Source organism: Dendrobates tinctorius, unplaced genomic scaffold (assembly GCF_039654945.1).
Source record: "Dendrobates tinctorius isolate UK_male_01 unplaced genomic scaffold, ASM3965494v1 ptg000211l, whole genome shotgun sequence".
In the NCBI taxonomy this organism is placed as follows: domain Eukaryota; kingdom Metazoa; phylum Chordata; class Amphibia; order Anura; family Dendrobatidae; genus Dendrobates; species Dendrobates tinctorius.
Window position 1 is genome coordinate 10,699,510 of NW_027361878.1, and position 23,152 is coordinate 10,722,661.

Below are 23,152 nucleotides of genomic sequence, written 5' to 3' on the forward strand. Positions count from 1 at the left end.
ATTCCATCAGCACAATCCAATCTGGTAATAAAACTATTCTTTATTGGTGCAGTTTAAAAAAAAGTTTAAAAAGACCCCGAAGCCTGACGCGTTTCTGGTGTGCACAGACACCCTTACTCATAGAATATAAGAGGTTGAAGGAACAAGGAACATATAAAGCAAAGTAAAAATGGTTAAACCAATTAACATAATTAAAAACCAGACTGCTGTGAAAAAAAATATGTTGGGATCACTGGATTCTATCTCTTTTTATACATCTTAAAGACATTGGTTGTTTACTGTCAGTCTGCGCTCCTGATCTACATGTCTCACGATTGAAATTGCCCCTTTCATATAAAATAAGCTCTGGTGGCAGTTTCTCTTAAGATCAATGTCCCGCCCATTGATCTTAGCAGCTAATTTACATGTTAAGAAAAACTTGGATTTCTCTGAATAAGACATCAGGTCACAGATATCAAGGTATCATTTTATACACCTTTCTTTGACTTGCATGCCCATACTGATGCCTTTAGATTGGTTGACCCTACTGACAGATTCCATTTAAATTGCCTCGATCAGTGATAGATTTGATTCTGGAGATTACAGGTGGGTGTCAGCTGTATAACACAGCCTAAACCTGTGGTGTGTGAATTATGCTCAGATCTGACATGTCGCTTTCATGTACAAATGGGAAAACGGCACAAACGGTAAATAACAAGCCATCAAAACGAATGCATTAACAATAAAACAAAAGCAGAGAGGTTCCCAACAATTTGAAAATGTTTAGATAATTCAAAGTTTATATGGTAGCTAATTTTCCTGATCACAATTATGAGATAAATTTAAATGGAACGTTAAATGTAGACATGAACTATATCATTCAATTTTAATCAAATTTATATTTTAAGAATTTGCTGAACCTGATGAATTTGTGCAATGTGCATCTTCATTTTGAATGAATTGCCTAAATTCCCTCATCCCTAATTAAATATTAAAAAATAAATCATTAGATGAAAACTAGTGTATATGTTAGAATGATATTATAGGGCTGTAGTAAATGAAGTAATGAAAGTGTGTTTTCTTTTAAACTACGCTTTTCTATACCTTGTAATAAAAAATACACCCATGCATATAAGTTGGCTTTATCTCAGAAGGATACTTTTTCAGCATATGTTGGGTGCATGGTGGCCTACAGAGATGTTAGAGCTATAGGTTGGTGAATACTCCTGACATATAACTACATGCTAAGATAAAAGAATCTATGAAAGGAGGCTTGTGAGTAGGTGGCAAGTTTAACTTCTGGATTTGATCACTATCTGTCGATTGAGCCCTGAGAGTGGGACATAAAGCCTTCCGTGTTTGTGAGGGGTAAAGATCATTCTATACGTCTGTCTTTTACATCACTATTACTTGAACCATGCTTCAATACTTGGTATGGTTCTATAAGATGGAGCCTCTTTTAGGACCTTACAAATTTTACAGTAGGGCACTACCCAAGATATTTCCTTTTTGCGCAGTTTATATACATTTCTCCAGTTAAAATATTGCTTGTACTTCTCTTCATCTTTGTCTAGCCTTAGAAGATAAGAAGCCAATTCCTCGGGGGTTGAAAAGTCATCAACATGAATGAAGGCATCTCCTGGGATGAACCGTTCATAATTTGCTCGTGGTGGACCCAACACAACAGGAACACATCCTGAAGAAAGTGCATTGTACCAGAATTTTTCTGATATATAGTCTTCATGGATGGAATTCTCAAAAGCAAGGTAGAATTTGTAAGTTGAGAGTGTTTCTATTTGCTCTTTTTTTGTAAGGTAAAGATGTTTTCTTCCATATATATCTACATGTAAATAGTTCTTTAGCTGTTCGTAATATTGTACTCTTTTTGATTGTCGTTTCCAATTGCTTACTGCCCAGGCCACCAGCTTTGTCTTCTTGGGGATAGTAAAATTTACTGTCCCGTAGTGCTTTTCTATCCAACCAAATGGAGTGAAAATGTCAGAGTCTGTCCTGTAGGACATTGTAAGGTTTATAAGATTGTCCATAAATGAAAGGTTCGGACAATGACTTGGAGGTTCATTGCTAAACCATATCCAGTATTGGTTAGGTGGTCTTGGTGCTTGAGGTAGTTGTTCTTTAGAATGGCGCACATTTCTGTGGTGGATTACAACAGCATTTGCTGATGAGTAAAATTTACGGTTTACAGTATAGAAGCAGCCAGATCCATCAAACTGTTTTGGGCATCTATTAAGAGGAAATGTGTAATTATAGGGATAGGTCCAAAGCAATATAATGAGAATTGGTTCACTGGAGCCAACTGTAGTCACATAGTTTTGTAAATTAGTACTTAAGCCAGGAGTTTCTTTTTTATAGAACATTATGAAAAGGATTAAAAAGATGCAGACTTGTAGCATGAAAAAAAGGAAAAGTCTGCTCAATTTCAATAGCAGACCTTTGGGTAACATTTGGCAGGTCATATTTTCTTCTTTGTAACTTCAAGAAGATTTTTTTTTTACAATCCCCTTGTACTGAAAGGTGTGGTCTACAGTTTTTGCAGCTATGAAAAGAACAATAAGAACAAAAAATAATTAATTACCAAATGAACCACAATACTGGCTTATTGTATGTAGAGCATTTAACTTCTCACAATAACAAGGTGCCTGGCTTTTTATTATCTGACTTGAATTTGTGTTTCAAATATAAAGAAAACCTGTCATTAGATTCACACAGTCCGAATCACCTGTATTCTTCTCCTACTTTGGTTTAACTTCATCCTCCACTCCCTTATGTATTCCTCTGTTATATGTGTCAGTATATTTGTATGTTTGATATTTTTCATTACCCATGTACGTATTACCTTGTTAGTCTGATTGGTGCATTATGGTTCACTACTACTCCCCTCTTCCCTGAGTGAGGAAAGGGTAAAGACTGAGGGCGGATTCATGAGCTATGGCAAGGTATATGTCCCTGGCATCTTCACCATCAGAAGTAATCCAGGTAACAGGGTGAGATAGGGTGCCACTAACGTTAGGGACAGAGAAGTAGCCCCTGGTCCCTGGACTCCCGGTAACAGAGTCGTGATACACAGCTGCAATAAGGCGACTAGTGTCTGATTCATATGAAACAGCTTTGTGGCTTTGCTATTAGTTTAGTGTCTGATTCATGTTGCCTGTGGTTCAAGCAGCATAAATGAGATAAACGGTTACCTTTAGCCTTCGCAGACAACATGGCGCACTACTACAAAAACATCAGTCAAACTAGCAAATTTTAAAAAAGACATGAAACCTGTGGCACCCACAAACTGCAATAAAAACTTGTCACTTTGTGTTCAACAACAAAGAGTAGTGTACCACATTGTCTGCAAAAGCTAAATTCAGATGCTTGTTTTGAAACATACTCATAATATTAGGAGGCAAAAAATCTAAAGAATCAAATTTATCAAACTTCATGAACCCCCGTGACAAATTTGGTGCATTTTAAGACCATGGACTATTACATAGGATTAGTATATCTGCCCCCATGGGCACTGCTAGAGTCAAACATCTGGGGCTCTGGTGCCAGATTTCTGGCTAGGAGCCTCGGTGAGTGATAACATGACACCAATAGATTTTGATCAATAGGCTCCCTGCCCTAGCACTCTCTCTTATAGGCCACAAGCTACTGTAAGCCTATGGCCTACAAGATTTCAATGTCCTGGTGCAGGTGGCATCGTGATGTAACTGTATTGTGCTACCTGAGTCACTTTTGCTTGTAAGCTGCAGGTTACTGTAGGTCTATAGCAGAGACATAGCTAGGGGTTCAGCTCAGGTGGGGCAAAACATCTGAGTTGGCCCCTAACTGGTAATCCTGATTACAACTATGGTGGTGTGCCCTAATAATCGGTATAGGGAAACCTCAGCAAATGACCCGTTTGCTACTGAAATTAAATCTCTATCCCAAGACCAAGACTGATATTTCCGCCATGCAGTGACCATATAGTGGTAGATACAAGTCCTGCAGAACATAAAAATAATAACAGCACAGTTATAGATGGTGTCTTACAGCTGATGTTTGTTCAGATGGAGTTGTTCACTTTTTTGTCTTTTCCATCTGGCCAAGACCAACATAGCGACTTCTTCCCGGCATGACTCTTCTGCCGAGATTATAACAACAACACATTTGACTTCTCACATTTCTTGTACCATCTTCATCTATTCTCAAACTGCACAAACCACTCAACCGAATGCTGAGCTGCTGCTGCCGTATGCCTCCCTATTACTGCACCTGCTGATGGGCACAATTACCGTGCTCTTACTGCCTCACATAGTAGTATCCACCACTGTACCCTTACAAATTATTAATGCAGCTTCTTTGGTAAGCACTATAGCTTGCTGAATAAGGAGGGAGCCGACGATGTTTGCTCATCTCTACTCACAACTCCCTATACACAGTTTATTGGGCCAACAGCTTCCCTATACACAGTACGATGGGCCCACAACTCCTCTTAAACAGTATAATGGGCCCACAGCTGCCCTATACACAGTATAAAGGGCTAAAAGCTTCCTTATACTCAGTATGATGTCCTCCTAACTCCTCTTTAGACAGTATTATAGGCCCACAGCTCCCCTAAACAAAGTATGATGTCCTCACAGCCCCCTACATACAGTATCATTGGCCCACAGCTCCACTATATACAATATGATGGGCCCACAACTTCCCATAAACAGTATAATGGGTCCACAGCTGCCCTATACACAGTATAATGGGCCAAAAGCTTCCTTATACACAGTATGATGTCGCACAACTCTCTTATACACAGTATGATGGGCCAACAACTCCCCATACACAGTATAATGGGTCAACAGCTTCCTTATACACCGTATGATGTCCCCACAACTCCCCTATAGACAGTAGTATGAGCCCACAGCTCCCCTATACACAGTATGATGTCCTCACAGCCCCCTACATATAGTGTCATTGGCCCACAGCTCCACTATATACAATATGATGGGTCCACAACTTCCCATAAACAGTATAATGGGTCCACAGCTGCCCAATACACAGTATAATGGGCCAAAAGCTTCCTTATACACAGTATGATGTCCCACAACTCCTTTATACACAGTATGATGGGCCAACAGCTCTCCATACACAGTATAATGGGTCAACAGTTTCCTTATACACAATATGATGTCCCCACAACTTCCCTAGACACAGTATGATGGCCCACAGCTCCCCTATACGCAGTATGATGTCCCCACAACCCCCTATATACAGTATCATGGGCCCACAGCTCCACTATGTGCAATATGATAGGCACACAACTCACCTATACACAATATAAGGCCCCACAGCTTCCCTGTACACAGTATGATGGACACAATGCTCTCCTATACACATAATAATTGGACAACTGTTCCCCTATGCACAGTATAAAGCCTTCCCAGCTCCCCTATACACAGTATGATGGACCAATAGGTCCCTTACACACAGTATGATGGGCCCACAGCGCTCCATACACATTATGATGGCCTACAGCTCTGCACCACAGATCCTCCAAGACACAGCATTAGCTCCCACATTGCATAATGGCCCTCACAGTAGTTCTCACACCGTATGATTGCACCTACGGTAGGCCTAAAACTGTATAATGGCACTCAAATTGGCTCCCACACTTTATTATGTCCCCTACACTCTATGAGAACCCCCCCCACAGATGTCCCTGCAATATATGAGATGATCACCTACAATATGAAAGCCCACACACTGTATGAGGGCCCCACACAGCGGTCCACAGACAGTATGATTTCCCCATGGTAGCCCCCAAGCTGTTAATGGCCCCTGCAATTGTCCACAAACTATATAATGGCCCTACATTAGCCCCCAAACTACAGTATATAATGTGCCCTGCATTAACCTCCAAACTATATAATGGTCCTACATTAGCTCCCAACTGTATAATTGGCCCCACATACGCCCCCAAACTGTATAATAGCCTCCACATTGACTCACATGCAATATAATGGCTCCCACACTTTGAGGGTTTCCGTCACACACTGTCCCCCATTGTTTATAATGCCCCCACAGTCACAACACAAGTTCTAATTTAAAAAAAAAGAAATAGAGTGCTTTGGGTGCAATCACACCCTCTGCCCCCTGATAGTTATGCTACTAGTCTATAGCCTACAAGATGTCAGCTTCCCAATGCAAGTGGTGCTATGATGTTTTTACATTGCGTCACCTGCTACGATTTGCTCTTGCAAGCAAGGGTAAAACAAAACTCGGTGGCTGTGGACATCAGAGAAAAAGATAAGTTGAGTATAGACTTTATTTTGGGGAGGGTTTGAGGTACTCTGGAGACCTTATTACAGTAAGCGGTCATAAGGGGGTATTATTACTGTAGGCACTCACTGGGCATTACTATAAAATGACGTAGTAAGGGGTCATTATTACTAAAGAGGGTACCAGGGGGCATTATTATTACAGGGGGTAGTCAGTGAGCATTATTACTAAAGTGAAAGCTCTGTGGGTATTATTAATATTATGATGATGTTGGAAATGTGAGAAGTAAAATGTGCAGTCAAAAGTCATGACATTTGTTCCAGATGAAAAAGATAAGAACATTGTATGACTCCAATCAGATAATGAGTGATTACGATATATGTAACTATATCGTAAACTCTTATATAGTCTGCCTGACAGGTATTTACTGTATCACTATATGGTTGATGTATAGTGATAATGTAAGGGGGTGACAGAGGTTGCCATGTGCCTCTCCCTCCTCTAAACATTGTTACCATTAAATATGTGCTGTTTCATAAAGTTTTATGAACATTATTGTATCCGCTTAATATTATTATAATGTGTATGGGTTTTACATCTACTTTGTATAGGATGAGGGAAAGATGTAGAAGATAAAATAGGAGCATAGCAGTTGAATAGGATAGTATTGGGTATAGTTTAGTGGGGAACAATAGAGATAAGAAATGAGAGTGCCAGCGTAAGCATAGTTAAAAGAAGGGGTTTTTCCAGGTTGGGAGGAGCTAGAGATGGGTGTAGTGCAAAACAGTGATGAGACTTTTCGATTAAGAGGAGAACCAGTGATGTAGCAACAGGAAAGGGAAGACGGATAGCCATGGGGCTGGAGATTGCAGAGGCATTGCGGTACCCCAGGAAAAGCACTTGCACAATTGAATGCAAGTGATCATTCCGAGAGGATCCGGGGCCTACGACCGGGACTAGGCAGAACTGAGTGCACCTTTTACATTTTCAAAAGGAAGCCGGACAGGGGAATGAAGGAAGATGGTGGTCCTAGGGGCACGTTAGCTGCAGGAGAGAAAAAAGCATCTTTGGGAAAAGACTTGCTAGAGAATGCAGGGAGAGCTCAGGACAAGCAAGTGAAGGAGTACAGTGCTACATCTGTACTAAAACCCCTATTTACAAGTAAAGTTAAACTGTTGAGAATGAACACGGAGTCTGGAATTGGTTGTGTGAACTCTGACTTCAGAACAGGGAATGCAGGATTCGACGAGACTCTGGAGCCTAATGTGAGTGTCCTACTTCGCACATATTACATACAGAAAGCTGGACATTACGTTTCCTTTGTGGGGAGCCAGGGTGTTAGGGTGTGTGCAGACGCTGCGGAATCCGCTGCGGATTAATCCGCACGGATTTTGCAAAAACCGCAGATAAACCGCAGGTCAAAAGACCTGCGGATTATCTGCGGTTTTGCCTGCGGTTTGGTCCTGCGGATTCACCATCTCCACAATGGTGGAGATAGGAACCCGCTGCGGATTCCGCAGAAAGAATTGACATGTCACTTCTTTCTGCGGTTTCAAAACCGCAGCAAATCCGCGCGGATTTTTCCGCAATGTCTACACAGCGTTTTTTTTTACCATTCATTTGAATGGTACTGTATACCGCAGCTAAAACTGCTGCGGGTCCGCAGCGGCCAAAACCGCTGCGGAAACGCAGCGGAATCCGCAGCGTGTGCACATACCCTTAGGGTTGGCGGATTGCGCTAAATTAAAATGAATTATAAAGTGCAGTCGCAACCTGGGATCCACCCTGTGAATAATGGCAGTGCACACGGCGAGCAAATGCTCGTACACAGAGTTAACGCCACTCAGTGTGAACAAAAAGCAAAGTTCCAAGCTGTGTTACTCCACAGAGAGGAACAGTACAAAATGAGTACAAAGTGTTAAGTTCTGTTAACCATCACAGGACAAAGCATGTGGACTAAACCCGCACTGCGACAGAACCGTGTCTGAAGTACATGGTAACGAAACAGGCGCTGAGTTTGGAGCCCTAACTATGGGTTGGTCATGCTCTGCAAATTTCAGATGCTATGCCAAGCTCTGAATTGCCTCCACTGATGTTAGGTGCCTACCTACAAGTTCAGTCCCAATCTAGATGGATGGATAGCACATGCAGGCAGAGTGGTAGAGCATCCACATTCACACCATAACATAGATTATACTAGTGTGCCTGCGGGCGTCGCTAGGAGCCTTTCATACCCAACTCTCCACCCCAAACATTCATGCTGACATCACCCACAGACCAATCCGGAGCTGCCACTGTGACACCCCAGAGTCCGGTTGTCACAGTGACATTGCCTCCCTCTAAGAGGTGAAGTCATGCTTGGAGGCAGAAGGGGGACCCCCATGCCAGGTAACACAGATTAAATCACAATTCCTGCTGCAGGTCAGAAAAGGAAGCTGCCTTATAAATTCTGGCCAGCAGAGGGGGTTGGTGAGTCAGCTAGAAGTGAGCTGAGGGAGTTGTCATGGAAACGAGAGCAGCTGTGAGCAAATGACCTGACAGTTAAATGTGAGGTAAAGAGATCTTTCTGGAAGGTCCAGTCAGTTCAAGACAGGGAGCTGATCTGTGAGGAGTTGGTGAGGGGGAGCTGATCTGTGAAGAGGAAAAGGACATGAGCAGAGACAGAGAGGCTCCGGTGAAGCTAAAAACCACGTATAGCAGACCCCAGAGCGAAGCGCAAATAGAGAGAAAGAGGACGCCAGTGTCCTAGGCTGACAGGAGCTGTGCGCCCTGATAGCCGAATCTGAAAGTACAGGGGATTGTAAATTCCTGTGCGACATTGAACACCTTAGGGCACGGCAGCAGATAAGGAGCTGACGGTGAAAAGGACGGTACCCGTGGAATAGGCTCATGCTGACAGCCGTACAGGTTAGATAAATCATCACAAATAGAGGATCGCAGCTTAGTTAGAAACAGCAGAGACCCACACACAAAGCACAGAAGGAAGGTCCTAAACCCCCACCTGGCAGGGTGGATCCCCTGAATGCCTCCAGGTGAGCCGGACTCAAGCCATCTCCTGTATGTGGTACTCTGGATTGCAACCAATTGCCAGTTCACAGCCATCTTAACTAGAGTTGAGCGACTTTTGTTTTTTTAGGGTCGAGTTTCGTTTCGTGAAACCCGACTTTTCCAAAAGTCGGGTCGAGCAAGATCGGCCGATTATAGGGAAAAGTCGGGGTCGTCCCGAAACACGAAACCCAATGTAAGTCAATGGGGAATAAAAGTCGGCAGTGAGAGGAGGACAGGAAACACACCTACAGTGCCCATTTGAATGCCAAAAGCATCAATTCTTATTACTTAAGCTTGTCAACCTTAATTTACTTCATAATACTAGTTACGCACTGAAAAATGGGGGTTATTTGGCTAAAGTTGTGGGGGGGTAGGGCTGGCTCCAGATTTTCATGTGCCCTGGGCGAAAGAGCGCCCCTTTAACACATACCACAACTCATGATGCTCCGATACGGCAGAGAAATAGCGGTATAGTACAATGAAAAATACTTCACTTTTTACATCTCATGACGAGGCCCATCTATTTCTCCATACAGAATCATTGGTCCCATATAATGTTTGAAACAGTATATGATGAGCTCCACATAATGCTACAGTATATGTTGGTCCCAATGGATGAAGCTCCACTGTCTTATGGGCCCAAATAATGCTCCAAACATAATGGGCCCCATTTCTAATTCTCTAGTGCTCCTCCAGTGTCTGATGTCCACCTTTGGAATGTTCCAGTGTATGGTGGGCCCCATCTATCATTCTCCAGAGTATAGTGCTCCCCAAAAATTGCTGTCCCAACATTGAAAACAATCAAATAAGTCTCCTCGCTAGGGAATCCCTGTACTAGTCTGGACTCCTCGTCGTCCCCATCTTCCATCTCACTGCACAGTATTTCAACCTTGCAAGTGCTGTGATCCTGAGCAAGCAGGGGGGGGCCCACTCGTTGGCAACGGCACTGGCACAGGGCCCCTGATAGTATGGTGGTGTGTCTGATGGCGGGTGGGCCGAACCTGCACTTTCATTTGCAGCTTCCTCTTTGTCAAGATGGAACTGTATATGGGAAGGGTAACCTGAGTTTCATCAGGGTCAGATTCAGGCCGGGTAGCGTGCGAGGGGAATGTAGTGGTCTGGGTCAATGTACCAGCAGATTCATCGAGCAGTGGCTGGGCATCAGTGCACTTGTGTCGCCCCCAGGAGTACGGTCACCACAGTGGCATTACCTTCCTCCTAGGGAGTGTGATGTCATGCTTGGGAGCAACGAACGATCTCTCTAGCAGGTTAACTGATTGGGTGGCGTTATTCCCACGAGTCATGACCCTCCAAACAGCGTTCATGAAGGCAAAGTGTTTGTTTTACGTGGGCAGTATGGTTGCAAAGCTGAACCTTAAAGGAATGTCCAGAAGGGCACCACCAGGAGTGGAGCCTATGGTTAAATTCGACTCCACCTGGGAAACCTCAACCATGCCAGCTACAGAAAAGATGCACACATTGCAAGCTTAATTCCGTTAACGAACGAGACTCCGTCATGCTCCGCGGTCCGAGTCCGGCTTACTAGAGGGACACGTGAGGCTCTGGCACATGAGATTGGCCAATAACTGGTGTGTCATGCCCTTACATGTCCGTGGCTTCATGTGCGCTACACTGAAAAGGACAGCGTTTGTCGCTTACAGGTGCAGATAACCCGCTGAACAACGTTAGTGATGGGGATCTGTGATTACAATTATTACCCGCGAACGATGATTTCCCAGTAAGTGCAGGTCAACCGCAGTTCCGGAATTAGGCCTAACCGTCATTCCTGAAAAAATGAAAAACTTACGTGTGCAAACCACAGGTGCTGTAGCTTGCTTAACAGCTCGCCAGCCGTTCTCAGGCCCAGTATGGATTACACGTGATTGCACAAAGGTGAGAAAGGGTACTGTATCCCCGGATAACATGTATGGATAGCATAGTGTACACATTCAAAATATATGTCTGTACATCAGGAGGCAGGCTCAGACGGTGTTAGGCATAGTATGGATTGCACGTGATTGCACAAAGGTTAGAAAGGGTACCGTATCCCCGGATAACATGTATGGATAGCGTACACATTCAAAATATATGTCTATACATCAAGAGGCAGGCTCAGACGGTGTTAGGCCCAGTATGGATTGCACGTGATTGCACAAAGGTTAGAAAGGGTACCGTATCCCCGGATAACATGTATGGATAGCGTACACATTCAAAATATATGTCTATACATCAGGAGGCAGGCTCAGACGGTGTTAGGCATAGTATGGATTGCACGTGATTGCACAAAGGTTAGAAAGGGTACCGTATCCCCGGATAACATGTATGGATAGCGTACACATTCAAAATATATGATGTGGTGTAATGACCACTGTGTCCACGAGGGGGCGCTGTGTGGATGTCCCAAGAGTGTGAGTGGTTGAAGAGCCATTATGTATCTCAAGGTGGGCGACCTTGAGATAGAGACATATGTATGTTTATGAATGCTATTGTAAAGTATATATGTCTGTGTGAAGGACCTGTGGTGAGGTCATAGTCATGTGACCCGGTGGGCGTGGCTATGGACCATATAATGTGGCCAGGTTAGGTCACATGTGAGTGAATGCTGGGACCTGATTGGTCCAGTTTGGAAGGTCCCGTGAGGAGAAGGATCTCCTCACTAACAGCAGCCTGTGGAGCGGCTGTGTGTGTAATGGCGGCCAGTATCTGAGAGTCCCTGAGGAGTGAGTGGACTTCTGCGGCCTGGAGAAACAGCCATATGGGAACCCTGACGTGGGTGAGATAACCCTGGGGCTAAATAGCCTGTATAATGGACGCTCTCCTGTAATGCTGTGTATATTGCTGCTGGAGGTTTATGAAGGATGAATAAACCTCATAGACTATGATTTGTTGGAAAATCCTGTGCCGGATGTGTTTTTCGATCGCTGCAAGCGAGAACCCCTTACTTACATGACAGCGCTACCTCACATATTGGTGACAGACTGCGGGCAGCGATTCCCAGAAGCACGTGGGGCAGCGCTGGCGATTCTGAGCCAGGAGAGCAGACGGTCTGACAACCGTGAGTAATACTGACCGAGGTCAGAGAAAGTGACACTTTTAATATTTGTGGGATACCTCTGAGGAGAAGAGGCGTCCAGGAACCTGTGTGGCCGACACAGGTAACAGACAGGAGTCTGTGTTGCACTGACCAGGGTCAGTGAGAGACTGTGTTCCTGGAGGGGTCAGTGAGCAAGGTCCTGGAGGGTCAGTGTTGGGAGGTTCTGGGAGAGGAATCGGATCCCTGGAACACGTGATATGACCTTGGACCTGGTGAGGCGTGTGTTGGGCAGTCTCAGGCGGAGACGGATGTCCTGAATAGCACCCGCTGAGCCCCTGGACCTGGTGAGACCGGTGTGTTGGGAGACCCTGGGAGGAGGGTCGGCTCCCTGAATAGCACCCGGTGTGCGCCTGTGTGTTGGACGGTCTCAGGCGGAGACGGTACGTCCTGAACAGCACACGAACAGGACATGTGAGAGACTGTGCATGTGTTTTTTTTTTCGTTTTTTTTTTTCTTTTCCTCTGCAAAACCTGAAGGTGCTTGCTGTGGCTCAGTGGGGTCACGAAGGTCTCGCAGCACAAGGACCTGGTGTTTTCTTTAAGGGATCTGCCCTGGGAGCATTGGTAGCAGACGCTGTCTGTCTACACCATCCTGCTGCAGCTTTATTGCATATGACTAAGCGGATACAGTAGTTGTGGCTTTACACAACTATTAAGGGTGAGTACCCTGTATTATTGCTGCATAACCCATTATACCTGCACTGGTAAGGCCCTATGGGCGCACTTTTGTGGCTTTTTTATCTTTGAGGGTGACAAGCGGCTTCCAGTAACCCGGCGGGGTTACGAAGGTGACAAGCGGCTTCCGGTGGATCGGCGGGTCCACGAAGATGGCGCAGCAGGAGCTGCAGTGACACCAACCGCTGTGTATGTGTGTGAACAGCAGCCGGAGGTGCCGGTGATCAGTGACAGCAGGAGCTGTGGTGGTGCCAGCAAAGACTTGTGTGGTATCGTTGAAAGACAAACTGTACTGTGTGAACTGTGGCCTAAGAGGTTCTGCAGGACGGACATGGGGAAATCCCAAAAGGGGGCGGTGACCCAAAAGGGGGCGGTGACCCAAAAGGGGGCGGTGACCCAAATTGGAGTGGTAACCCAAAAAGGGGTGGAGTCCCAAAAGGGGGCGGTGACCCAAATTGGAGTGGTAACCCAAAAAGGGGTGGAGTTCCAAAAGGGGGCGGTGACCAAAATTGGGGTGGCAACCCAAAGCGGGGTGGTGGTCCAGAAAGGGGCCAAGTGTGAAGAAGTGACAACACTGGGTGACTCAGTAGATATGTCTGGAGTACCGCAGTGTATGTGCAGGTCTTTTTCAGAATGTGGAATATCCTTTCCGGGTAGTAATGACGGGCCACAGATGTGTACAGTGATGCTGCACCGGGAAGGAGCCTTTGGTCGGCTGGACTCAGAGAGTCAGGTGACTCTGACAGGAACTCCTCTCATTTTCTCTCTGACCGAGAAAAACGTCAGGGTTCACTGTAAACACGGGGTCACGGTGAACTACGCAGTAGACACAGTAGTGTTTGAGGGGACCAAAGGTGGTGAGTGCCAAGGTAGAGGGATACCACGGGACTTAGTCTATGCCTGGGAGAGGGGCCGGGACTTTCTTTTGTTTGATGACATTTGGTCGGATGATGGAGATGCTTCGACTGTGGGGCCAGCGGACACTGAGACAGTGACGGCTCCTGACATGGACAGGTCAGAGGTAGAACTGACCAGAGGAAGAAGTACATCTGCCCAACTGACGGACCTGACGTCTCGTGATAAGACAGATGGTGGGCTGGGAGATGAGACTACTGGACTAGACACATTGGTGCTGGACGGTAACTGGAGGGTTCACTCGACTGGGGTGACTGACCCAGTGGTACCCTTTAACGATATAATTAAAGAGGTAGTGGAGCGACACGTGATGGACAAAAGAGAACAAGATCGTGAGATACAGCTGATAAAGGAGACTGTAACAGAACATGTCGAACGGGAAAGAGTCCTAAGGCAAGCAGCTGAGCACAGAGTGGATGAGCTGGAGAAGGAAGTCTCTGAGCTCAGAGGTCACCTGTCAGCGTGTAAAACCATGAACAAGACCCTGTTGGAAGATATGGAGGTGCTCAGAGAGGCCCAAGAGAAGCATCAACAGGAGATTCTCAGGAGAGAGGATGAGCGTCGCTACCTGGCAGAGGAGAAAGATAAAGTTCTGCAAGAACTCAGTGGAGTAGTAAAAGGTCTTCTGCAGGAGAAGTGGAGGGGCGAAGACGTACAGCGGCCTTGCCCGACTGATAGCAAGGCAGAACTGCCAAAGCCCATCTTGGAAAAGGGTCCTGAAGACTGTAAATCTCAGGAAGATGGTGAGCCAAGAGCTGCACAAGACAGTCATCCGGTCATGACAGATATCTTGAGGGAAGTGTCCGTGGGGAACCCAGAGCCATCTGTCCAGGATGAGAGCAAGTCCACGACCTTCAAGGTTGTAATTGATGTACCAGAAGACATGCAAGAAGCCTGTGCTGAGGAAGGTGTGCATGAGGCTTTCAAAGAGGCGGTCAAAGCGTGTAAGGTGCACTGGGCACCTGAGACTCGGCAGTTGGTGATAGTATCAGCTAGGGAAAACACATCAAACCGAGTAGCTGTCCTGAAAGAGATGCATTTGCAGTGTCTACGTGTCAAACAATTGGTTAGGCGGAGTAATATGAAGGCTGCTCGACGCCTAGAGATAGCAAGAGAGGCTATGGATCGGTTGGGTTTGAGGAAAGATGTGGTTCCGGTACCCAAAGCTCTGATTGGGAGAATTATTGGAAGGTCCGGGAAGGTGATGCAGGACCTTGTGAATGTCTCCGGTGTGGTGAGGGTGAGGATCCCTCCTGATGACGAAGACCAGGTGTCTGGTGAAGTGGGAAGGATTCCCATGATGGTGGTTGGCTCCATGGAAGCCTGAGGAACTTTCAATTGCTCTTGGAGTATAGAGTGGGGTACCTGCAAGAGATTGAACAGTTGAAGCTGGACCGCCAGCGGATTAATAAAGAAGTGCGGAATACCAGGTGGCGGCCGCCTTCATACCAAGATGTAAGGACCCCAGGGGTACCGCCAAGAAGTGACATGGCAGATGGCCGAAGAATGTCAGCGAGTGGCAATTCGACAGACCGTACGAGGTTGAAGGGCTGTAGTTCCTGTGAGACGTTGACTGAGTCAGACTCGTGCCAGACAGCAGGATCGACTAAGACTTATGACCGCACCAACCGAGAGAGATGGTCAATGAGAGAAAGATCAGGTGACAAGGGGCACTGCAACAGTGTGGTGACTAAACAGTGTCTGATGATGCAAACAGACCGTGACTGGAGGGTCAAAGACAATGACCGGTATTATGACCGCTGGGGGCGGGGGAGGCCTAATGTAGAGATGAGGCCGTATGACAAATGGAGACAGTTCTCTCGACGTGTGGGGCAAGGTGCAATACGTGCCCGGTCTCGAGACCCTGGTGTGATGTTGTGTGTTCAACCCCACAAGTTTGAACATAGGGGGGAGGTATGTGGTGTAATGACCACTGTGTCCACGAGGGGGCGCTGTGTGGATGTCCCAAGAGTGTGAGTAGTTGAAGAGCCATTATGTATCTCAAGGTGGGCGACCATGAGATAGAGACATATGTATGTTTATGAATGCTATTGTAAAGTATATATGAAAGCAAAAACCCTTTAGTCATAATATGGCGTATGGAGGGAAGAAAAAACTATCCTCCAAGGCCAAAATGATGCATAAACTCAAACAATGGAATGAATATCAGGAGAAAACATAGAGCAAGCAATATAAAAAATATTATTCAATTTTATTCAAGTAAAGTACTACAAAAGACATATATCTATAGAAATGTGCAATTGTGGACAAAAACAGATAGTATCCGCATACAGTATCCCAAACCTCCAAATAGATGGAAAAATTCCCGGACCATGTCCCAAGGAAGTACAAAAAATTCCCACAATAAAAAATTGTGGCCCCCAAGCACAGTGGCCTAAGCTAGACATTAGTAAGGGGCATCGTTATAGTGGAACAGGCCGCAATGAGTAAGCGGCAAAAAACAATGGGGAAGAAAAAGACCCCCAAGGGGCACTTACCAGGAATGGAGGAGAGGGAAAGGGCTATGCCACCCCCGACGCGCGTTTCGCGGCGTCTCAGGCCGCTTTCTCAAGAGGGATATGGTAAAAGGTCCATTTAGGACCTTAATATAGCCCCTGACCTCAGTCATGTGACCAAAACTGGCAAATAGAAAGAGCGCAACCAGCGCATGCGCCTGCAGTGATGCAAAGTCCAGAATAGGACCTTACAATAGCCCCTGACCTCAGTCATGTGATCCTCAACAGGCCAATAGTAAGGGCACAGTCGGCGCATGCGCCCCAGTCACCGCAAGTCCCGCAGAGCGCCACAAGCATCATGCACCGGCGCACACAGACCCAGAGAAAATCCCCGGGGATGTGCGCAAAGTATATATGTCTGTGTGAAGGACCTGTGGTGAGGTCATAGTCATGTGACCCGGTGGGCGTGGCTATGGACCATATAATGTGGCCAGGTTAGGTCACATGTGAGTGAATGCTGGGACCTGATTGGTCCAGTTTGGAAGGTCCCGTGAGGAGAAGGATCTCCTCACTAACAGCAGCCTGTGGAGCGGCTGTGTGTGTAATGGCGGCCAGTATCTGAGAGTCCCTGAGGAGTGAGTGGACTTCTGCGGCCTGGAGAAACAGCCATATGGGAACCCTGACGTGGGTGAGATAACCCTGGGGCTAAATAGCCTGTATAATGGACGCTCTCCTGTAATGCTGTGTATATTGCTGCTGGAGGTTTATGAAGGATGAATAAACCTCATAGACTATGATTTGTTGGAAAATCCTGTGCCGGATGTGTTTTTCGATCGCTGCAAGCGAGAACCCCTTACTTACATGACAGCGCTACCTCACAATGTCTATACATCAGGAGGCAGGCTCAGATGGTGTTAGGCCCAGTATGGATTGCACGTGATTGCACAAAGGTTAGAAAGGGTACCGTATCCCGGATAACATGTATGGATAGCGTACACATTCAAAATATATGTCTATACATCAGGAGGCAGGTTCAGACGGTGTTAGGCCCAGTATGGATTGCACGTGATTGCACAAAGGTTAGAAAGGGTACCGTATCCCCGGATAACATGTATGGATAGCGTACACATTCAAAATATATGTCTATACATCAGGAGGCAGGCTCAGACGGTGTTAGGCATAGTATGGATTGCACGTGATTGCACAAAGGTTAGAAAGGGTACCGTATCCCCGGATAACATGTATGGATAGCGTACACATTCAAAATATATGTCTATACATCAGGAGGCAGGCTCAGACGGTGTTAGGCATAGTATGGATTGCACGTCATTGCACAAAGGTTAGAAAGGGTACCGTATCCCCAGATAACATGTATGGATAGCGTACACATTCAAAATATATGTCTATACATCAGGAGGCAGGCTCAGACGGTGTCAGGCACAGTATGGATTTGACGGCCCAGACTACACAGCGGAGGAGCAGGGAGAGGTAAAGATTGCAAATGCTGGGGCCCTGCCCAAGCAAGGGGGGCCCACTCGTGGGCGTCGGTACTGGCACTGGGCCCCTCATAGTACGGCGGTGTGTCTGACGGCGGGTGTGCACCACCACCGTCAGAGACACTTGATTGCACTATGAGGGACCCTGTGCCAGTGCCCGCGCCCAAGAGTCGGCCTACCCACCTGTCCAGGGCAACGGCACTCGCACGGTGTCGTGCGCTAGGTGGTGACCCCGGCCATGGGGGGGGAGGCAGCACAGTTAGGGAGTTTTAGAAAGTGGCATATGTTGATGTTGGACATTCAGCTGATGCAAAAGGTGAAATAGGTCAAGTCCCAGGAAGAGGTGGACCAAAGCAAGCCATTTTTCTGTCACCCTATGTGTCATCAGGGGAAGGTGGGACAAAATCCTTGGAAACCCATGCGTGGTTCATTTTAATGAAGGTTAGATCATCCACATTTTGGGTTGACAGACGGGTCCTTTTTTCTGTCAGGATTGATCCAGCTGCACTGAAGACTCTTTCCGATAGCACACTTGCAGCTGGGCAAGCGAGCTCCTGTAAGGCATATTGTGCCAATTCAGGCCAGGTGTCCAGTTTAGCGGCCCAATAGTCAAAGGGGAATCACCTGTGTGGTAGAACATCAATATGGGAGGAAAAGTAGTTTGTAACCATAGTTGACAACTGCTGTCTCCTGTCACTTTCCATCGATGCAGTATTACCAGTTGTGTGAGTGGTACTTGAAAAATCAGTCCACAACATTGTCATGAAACCCCTGTCTCCAAGGCCACTTCTGCTGTGTGCACCACGAACACCTCTGCCAAGCTGCCCCCGGCCCGTACGGCTCGTGTGAGAACCATCACCGCTGCTGTGTGCTGGGAATGCCTCAAGCAACCGATTTACCAGAGTTGCTTGTTTATTAGCCAATATTAGGTCAAGGTTGTCCTGTGGCATGATGTTTTGTAATTTGCCTTTATAGCGTGGATCCGGGATGCTGGCCAACCAGTAGTCGTCATCGTTCATCATTTTGGCAATGCGGGGGTCCCTTTTTAGGATCTGCAAGGCATAATCTGACATGTGGGCCAATGTTCCCGGTGTCAATGATGCACTGCGAGTGCTGGGTGGAGGAGCACTTTCTGGAAAATCCACATCCCTCCAGTCACGCACAAACCCTGTACCAGACCTTGGGACGCCAACATTTTCATTTGCCCCACGAGATGCATCCTCCTCCCCTAAGTCATCATCCCCATCATCCTCCTCCTCCTCTTCTTCCTCCACCTCGTCCAGGAGAGGTCCCTGAGCAGACAATGGCTGAATGTCATCAAGGATTCCCTCCTCCTCTTCCTCTTCATCAACATTGGCTGCAGAAGCCTGCTCCTTAAGGTGCGTCAAAGTTTGCATGAGCAGACGCATAAGTGGGATGCTCATGCATAGGATGGCGTCGTCTGCGCTTACCAGCCGTGTGCATTCCTCAAAACACTGAAGGACTTTACAGAGGTCTTTCAGCTTCGACCACTGCACACCTGTCAACTCCATGTCTGCTCTCAAAGTGCCTGGCCGTGTATCCTCCCACAAATGCATTATGGCCTGCCTCTGCTCGCACAGCCGCTCCACCATGTGCAGGGTGGAGTTCCACCTTGTTGCAATGTCGATAATAAGGCGGTGGTTGGGAAGGTGGAGCAATCGCTGCAGCTTCTGCATACGAACGGAGTGTACAGGCGACCGGCGGATGTGCGCGCACAGTCTTCGCACCTTCTGGAGCAGGGCTGTTAACTCCGGATAATTTTTGAGGAAGCACTGCACCACCAGGTTCAAGGTGTGAGCCAAGCAAGGTATGTGGCTGAGTTTTGAAAGGGCTATGGCTGCCACAAAATTACGGCCGTTATCACTAACTACCTTGCCTGCCTCAAGATGTACACTGCCCAGCCATGACTCAGTTTGTCGCTTCAAGTACTCGGCCAGCACCTCGGCAGTGTGTCTGTCGCCCAAACACATCATCTGCAACACAGCCTGCTGACGCTTTCCACTAGCTGCTCGATAGGGGGACACCTCGTGTGCAACAGTGGCAGCTGCAGATGGAGTGCTCGTACAACTGCGCTCTGTGGACGAGCTTTCGCTTCTGGAGGAGGAGGAGGAGGAGGAGGAGGGTCGAACGCCTACAGCCAACTGTTTCCTATACCGTGGGCTAGGCAGCACTGTCCCACCACCGATGTCCCCTGTGGACCCTGCATCCACCACATTAACCCAGTGTGCAGTGATGGACACGTAACGGCCCTGGCCATGCCGACTGGACCATGCATCAGTTGTGAGGTGCACCTTTCCGCTCAAAGACTGCTTGAGTGCATGGATAATGCGGTCTTTCACATGATGGTGGAGGGCTGGGATGGATTTGCGAGAGAAGTGGCGACTGGGTAGGTCATAGCGTGGTACTGCATAGGCCATGAGTTCGCGGAAAGCTGCGCTTTCCACCAACCGAAAGGGCATCATCTCAAACGAGATTAGTTTGGCAATGTGGGCGTTCAAACCCAGTGTACGTGGATGAGAGACTGAGTACTTTCTTGACCTACTCATAGTGTCTGGGAGGGTGAGCTGGACTTGAGAGCTGCATATGGTGGAAGTAGCGGTGGACAGGGCGGACTGAGAGAGGGTTGATGATGGTGATGGAGTTGTTGTTCTTTCTGATTGCCTAGAATCAGTCTTTCGTTGATATAACAGTGGGATTCCCTGACTGCTGTGGCCTTGCAACGACACCTCAACATTTGCTGCTGTGCTAACCGGTGGGCTTACAGTGGGGGAAACAATGTAGCGTTGCTGACTACCTTCGTTGTGATCAGTGGCACATGAGGTTTGGTGTTGTGTCCACGCTTGCAAGTGCATGCTGGTTAAATGTCTAAGCATGCAACTGGTATTCAAATTTTTCAGATTTTTCCCTCGGCTAAAGGTCTTTGCGCACTTCTTACAGATAACCTTGGCCTGATCATGAGGATTTTGTTCAAAAAAGTGCCACACTGCACTCTTCCTACTTTGGCAGACATTTTGCGGCCTAGCATGCTGTGATCTTTTGACCCTCTGGACAAGCTGTCCAGCAACTCTTTTGATTTTTGGAACCTGTCTTTGGAGTGCTCCAGGCCTGCCAGATAACAGCTGTTGCGATGTCGATGTCTGCTGTGGATGCTCCTCATCTGAGCTATTGTAAGCAGCACCCTCTTCCCCCAATGGATGCCAATCTGGGTCAACAACTGGGTCATCCATCACCTCCTCTTCAATGTCATGTGCACCTTCCTCTGTGTCACCGTGTATGGTGGTATAGTGTGCGGGAAGGGGCACCTGAGTCTCATCAGGGTCAGAATCTGGCTCTGTACACTGCGAGGACAATGTAGTGCTCTGAGTGAATGTACCAGCAAAATCACCCATCAGCGGCTGTGCATCAGTGCACTCCATGTCAGATTCATCTTGGCCTCGGTAATTCACCATTTCACTTGATAATCCAGGCATGGTATGTGAAAACAGCTCCATGGAGTAATCAGTAGTATGGCCTGCGTCATCCTTCAATCTTGGTTGGGGTGAAGGACACAAGGAAAGGTGTGGTTCATGAACATGAGCCTCCAATGACGACTCAGTGCTTTTACTTTTTACAACTGAAGAAGAGGAGGCGATAGAGCTGGAGGCTGAGTCAGCAATGTAAGACAAAACTTTTTCCTGATGCTCTGGCTTTAAAAGCGGTTTGCCAACTCCTAGAAAACTAAGCCTTCGAAGCCTTATGGAGCCAGACGATGACACAGGCTCAACACCTCCTGCATTCGGTCCTATTTTGCTCTTGCCACTACCATCAGATCCACCACCAACACCATCATTACCAGCTGCCAACCCCCGCCCAATTCCACGGCCTCTTCCACCAGACTTCCTCATTTTTTGTAGAAATGTAGACAAAATCCAACAATCTATATAGTAATGTAAAACAAGGTACAAGGTGTCTATAGGACAGGGGAGATTTTGAATTTCTGCACACACTAGTAGACACTGGACACTTTTGGATTGTGAGGCCCACTGAATATCTGAGCGCTATGTCACTGGCTCGATGGCACAACTGTGACAAAAGTGACTAGAGGATAAGTGAGATTTTGAATTTCTGCACACACTAGTGGACACTGGACACTTTTGGATTGTGAGGCCCACTGAATATCTGAGCGCTATGTCACAGGCTCGATGGCACAGCTGTGACAAAAGTGACTAGAGGATAAGTGAGATTTTGAATTTCTGCACACACTAGTGGACACTGGACACTTTTGGATTGTGAGGCCCACTGAATATCTGAGCGCTATGTCACAGGCTCGATGGCACAACTGTGACAAAAGTGACTAGAGGATAAGTGAGATTTTGAATTTCTGCACACACTAGTGGACACTGGACACTTTTGGATTGTGAGGCCCACTGAATATCTGAGCGCTATGTCACAGGCTCGATGGCACAACTGTGACAAAAGTGACTAGAGGATAAGTGAGATTTTGAATTTCTGCACACACTAGTGGACACTGGACACTTTTGGATTGTGAGGCCCACTGAATATCTGAGCGCTATGTCACAGGCTCGATGGCACAGCTGTGACAAAAGTGACTAGAGGATAAGTGAGATTTTGAATTTCTGCACACACTAGTGGACACTGGACACTTTTGGATTGTGAGGCCCACTGAATATCTTAGCGCTATGTCACAGGCTCGATGGCACAGCTGTGACTAGAGGATAAGGGAGATTTTGAATTTCTGCAGACACTTGTGGACACTGGACACTTTTGGATTGTGTGAGGCCCACTGATATCTGAGTGCTATGTCACAGGCTCGATGGCACAGCTGTGACAAAAGTGACTAGAGGATAAGTGAGATTTTGAATTTCTACACACACTAGTGGACACTGGACACTTTTGGATTGTGAGGCCCACTGAATATCTGAGCGCTATGTCACAGGCTCGATGGCACAGCTGTGACAAAAGTGACTAGAGGATAAGTGAGATTTTGAATTTCTGCACACACTAGTGGACACTGGACACTTTTGGATTGTGAGGCCCACTGAATATCTTAGCGCTATGTCACAGGCTCGATGGCACAGCTGTGACAAAAGTGACTAGAGGATAAGGGAGATTTTGAATTTCTGCAGACACTTGTGGACACTGGACACTTTTGGATTGTCTGATGCCCACTGATATCTGAGCGCTATGTCACAGGCTCGATGGCACAGC

The 23,152-nt window shown here is 46.9% G+C and overlaps 1 protein-coding gene across 1 annotated transcript in view; it reads right to left on the reverse strand.

The window, feature by feature from the left end:
* Positions 1 to 20: 20 nt before the first annotated feature.
* LOC141058251 (3-galactosyl-N-acetylglucosaminide 4-alpha-L-fucosyltransferase FUT3-like) overlaps positions 21 to 23,152 on the reverse strand; it is a 111,427-nt gene continuing 88,295 nt past the window's right edge. Inside the window, exon 2 of the mRNA XM_073554423.1 lies at positions 21 to 2,536. Coding sequence (XP_073410524.1) covers positions 1,386 to 2,456 — 1,071 coding nt within the window. The 5' untranslated portion in view covers positions 2,457 to 2,536 and the 3' untranslated portion in view covers positions 21 to 1,385. The remainder of the gene's footprint in view (positions 2,537 to 23,152) is intronic.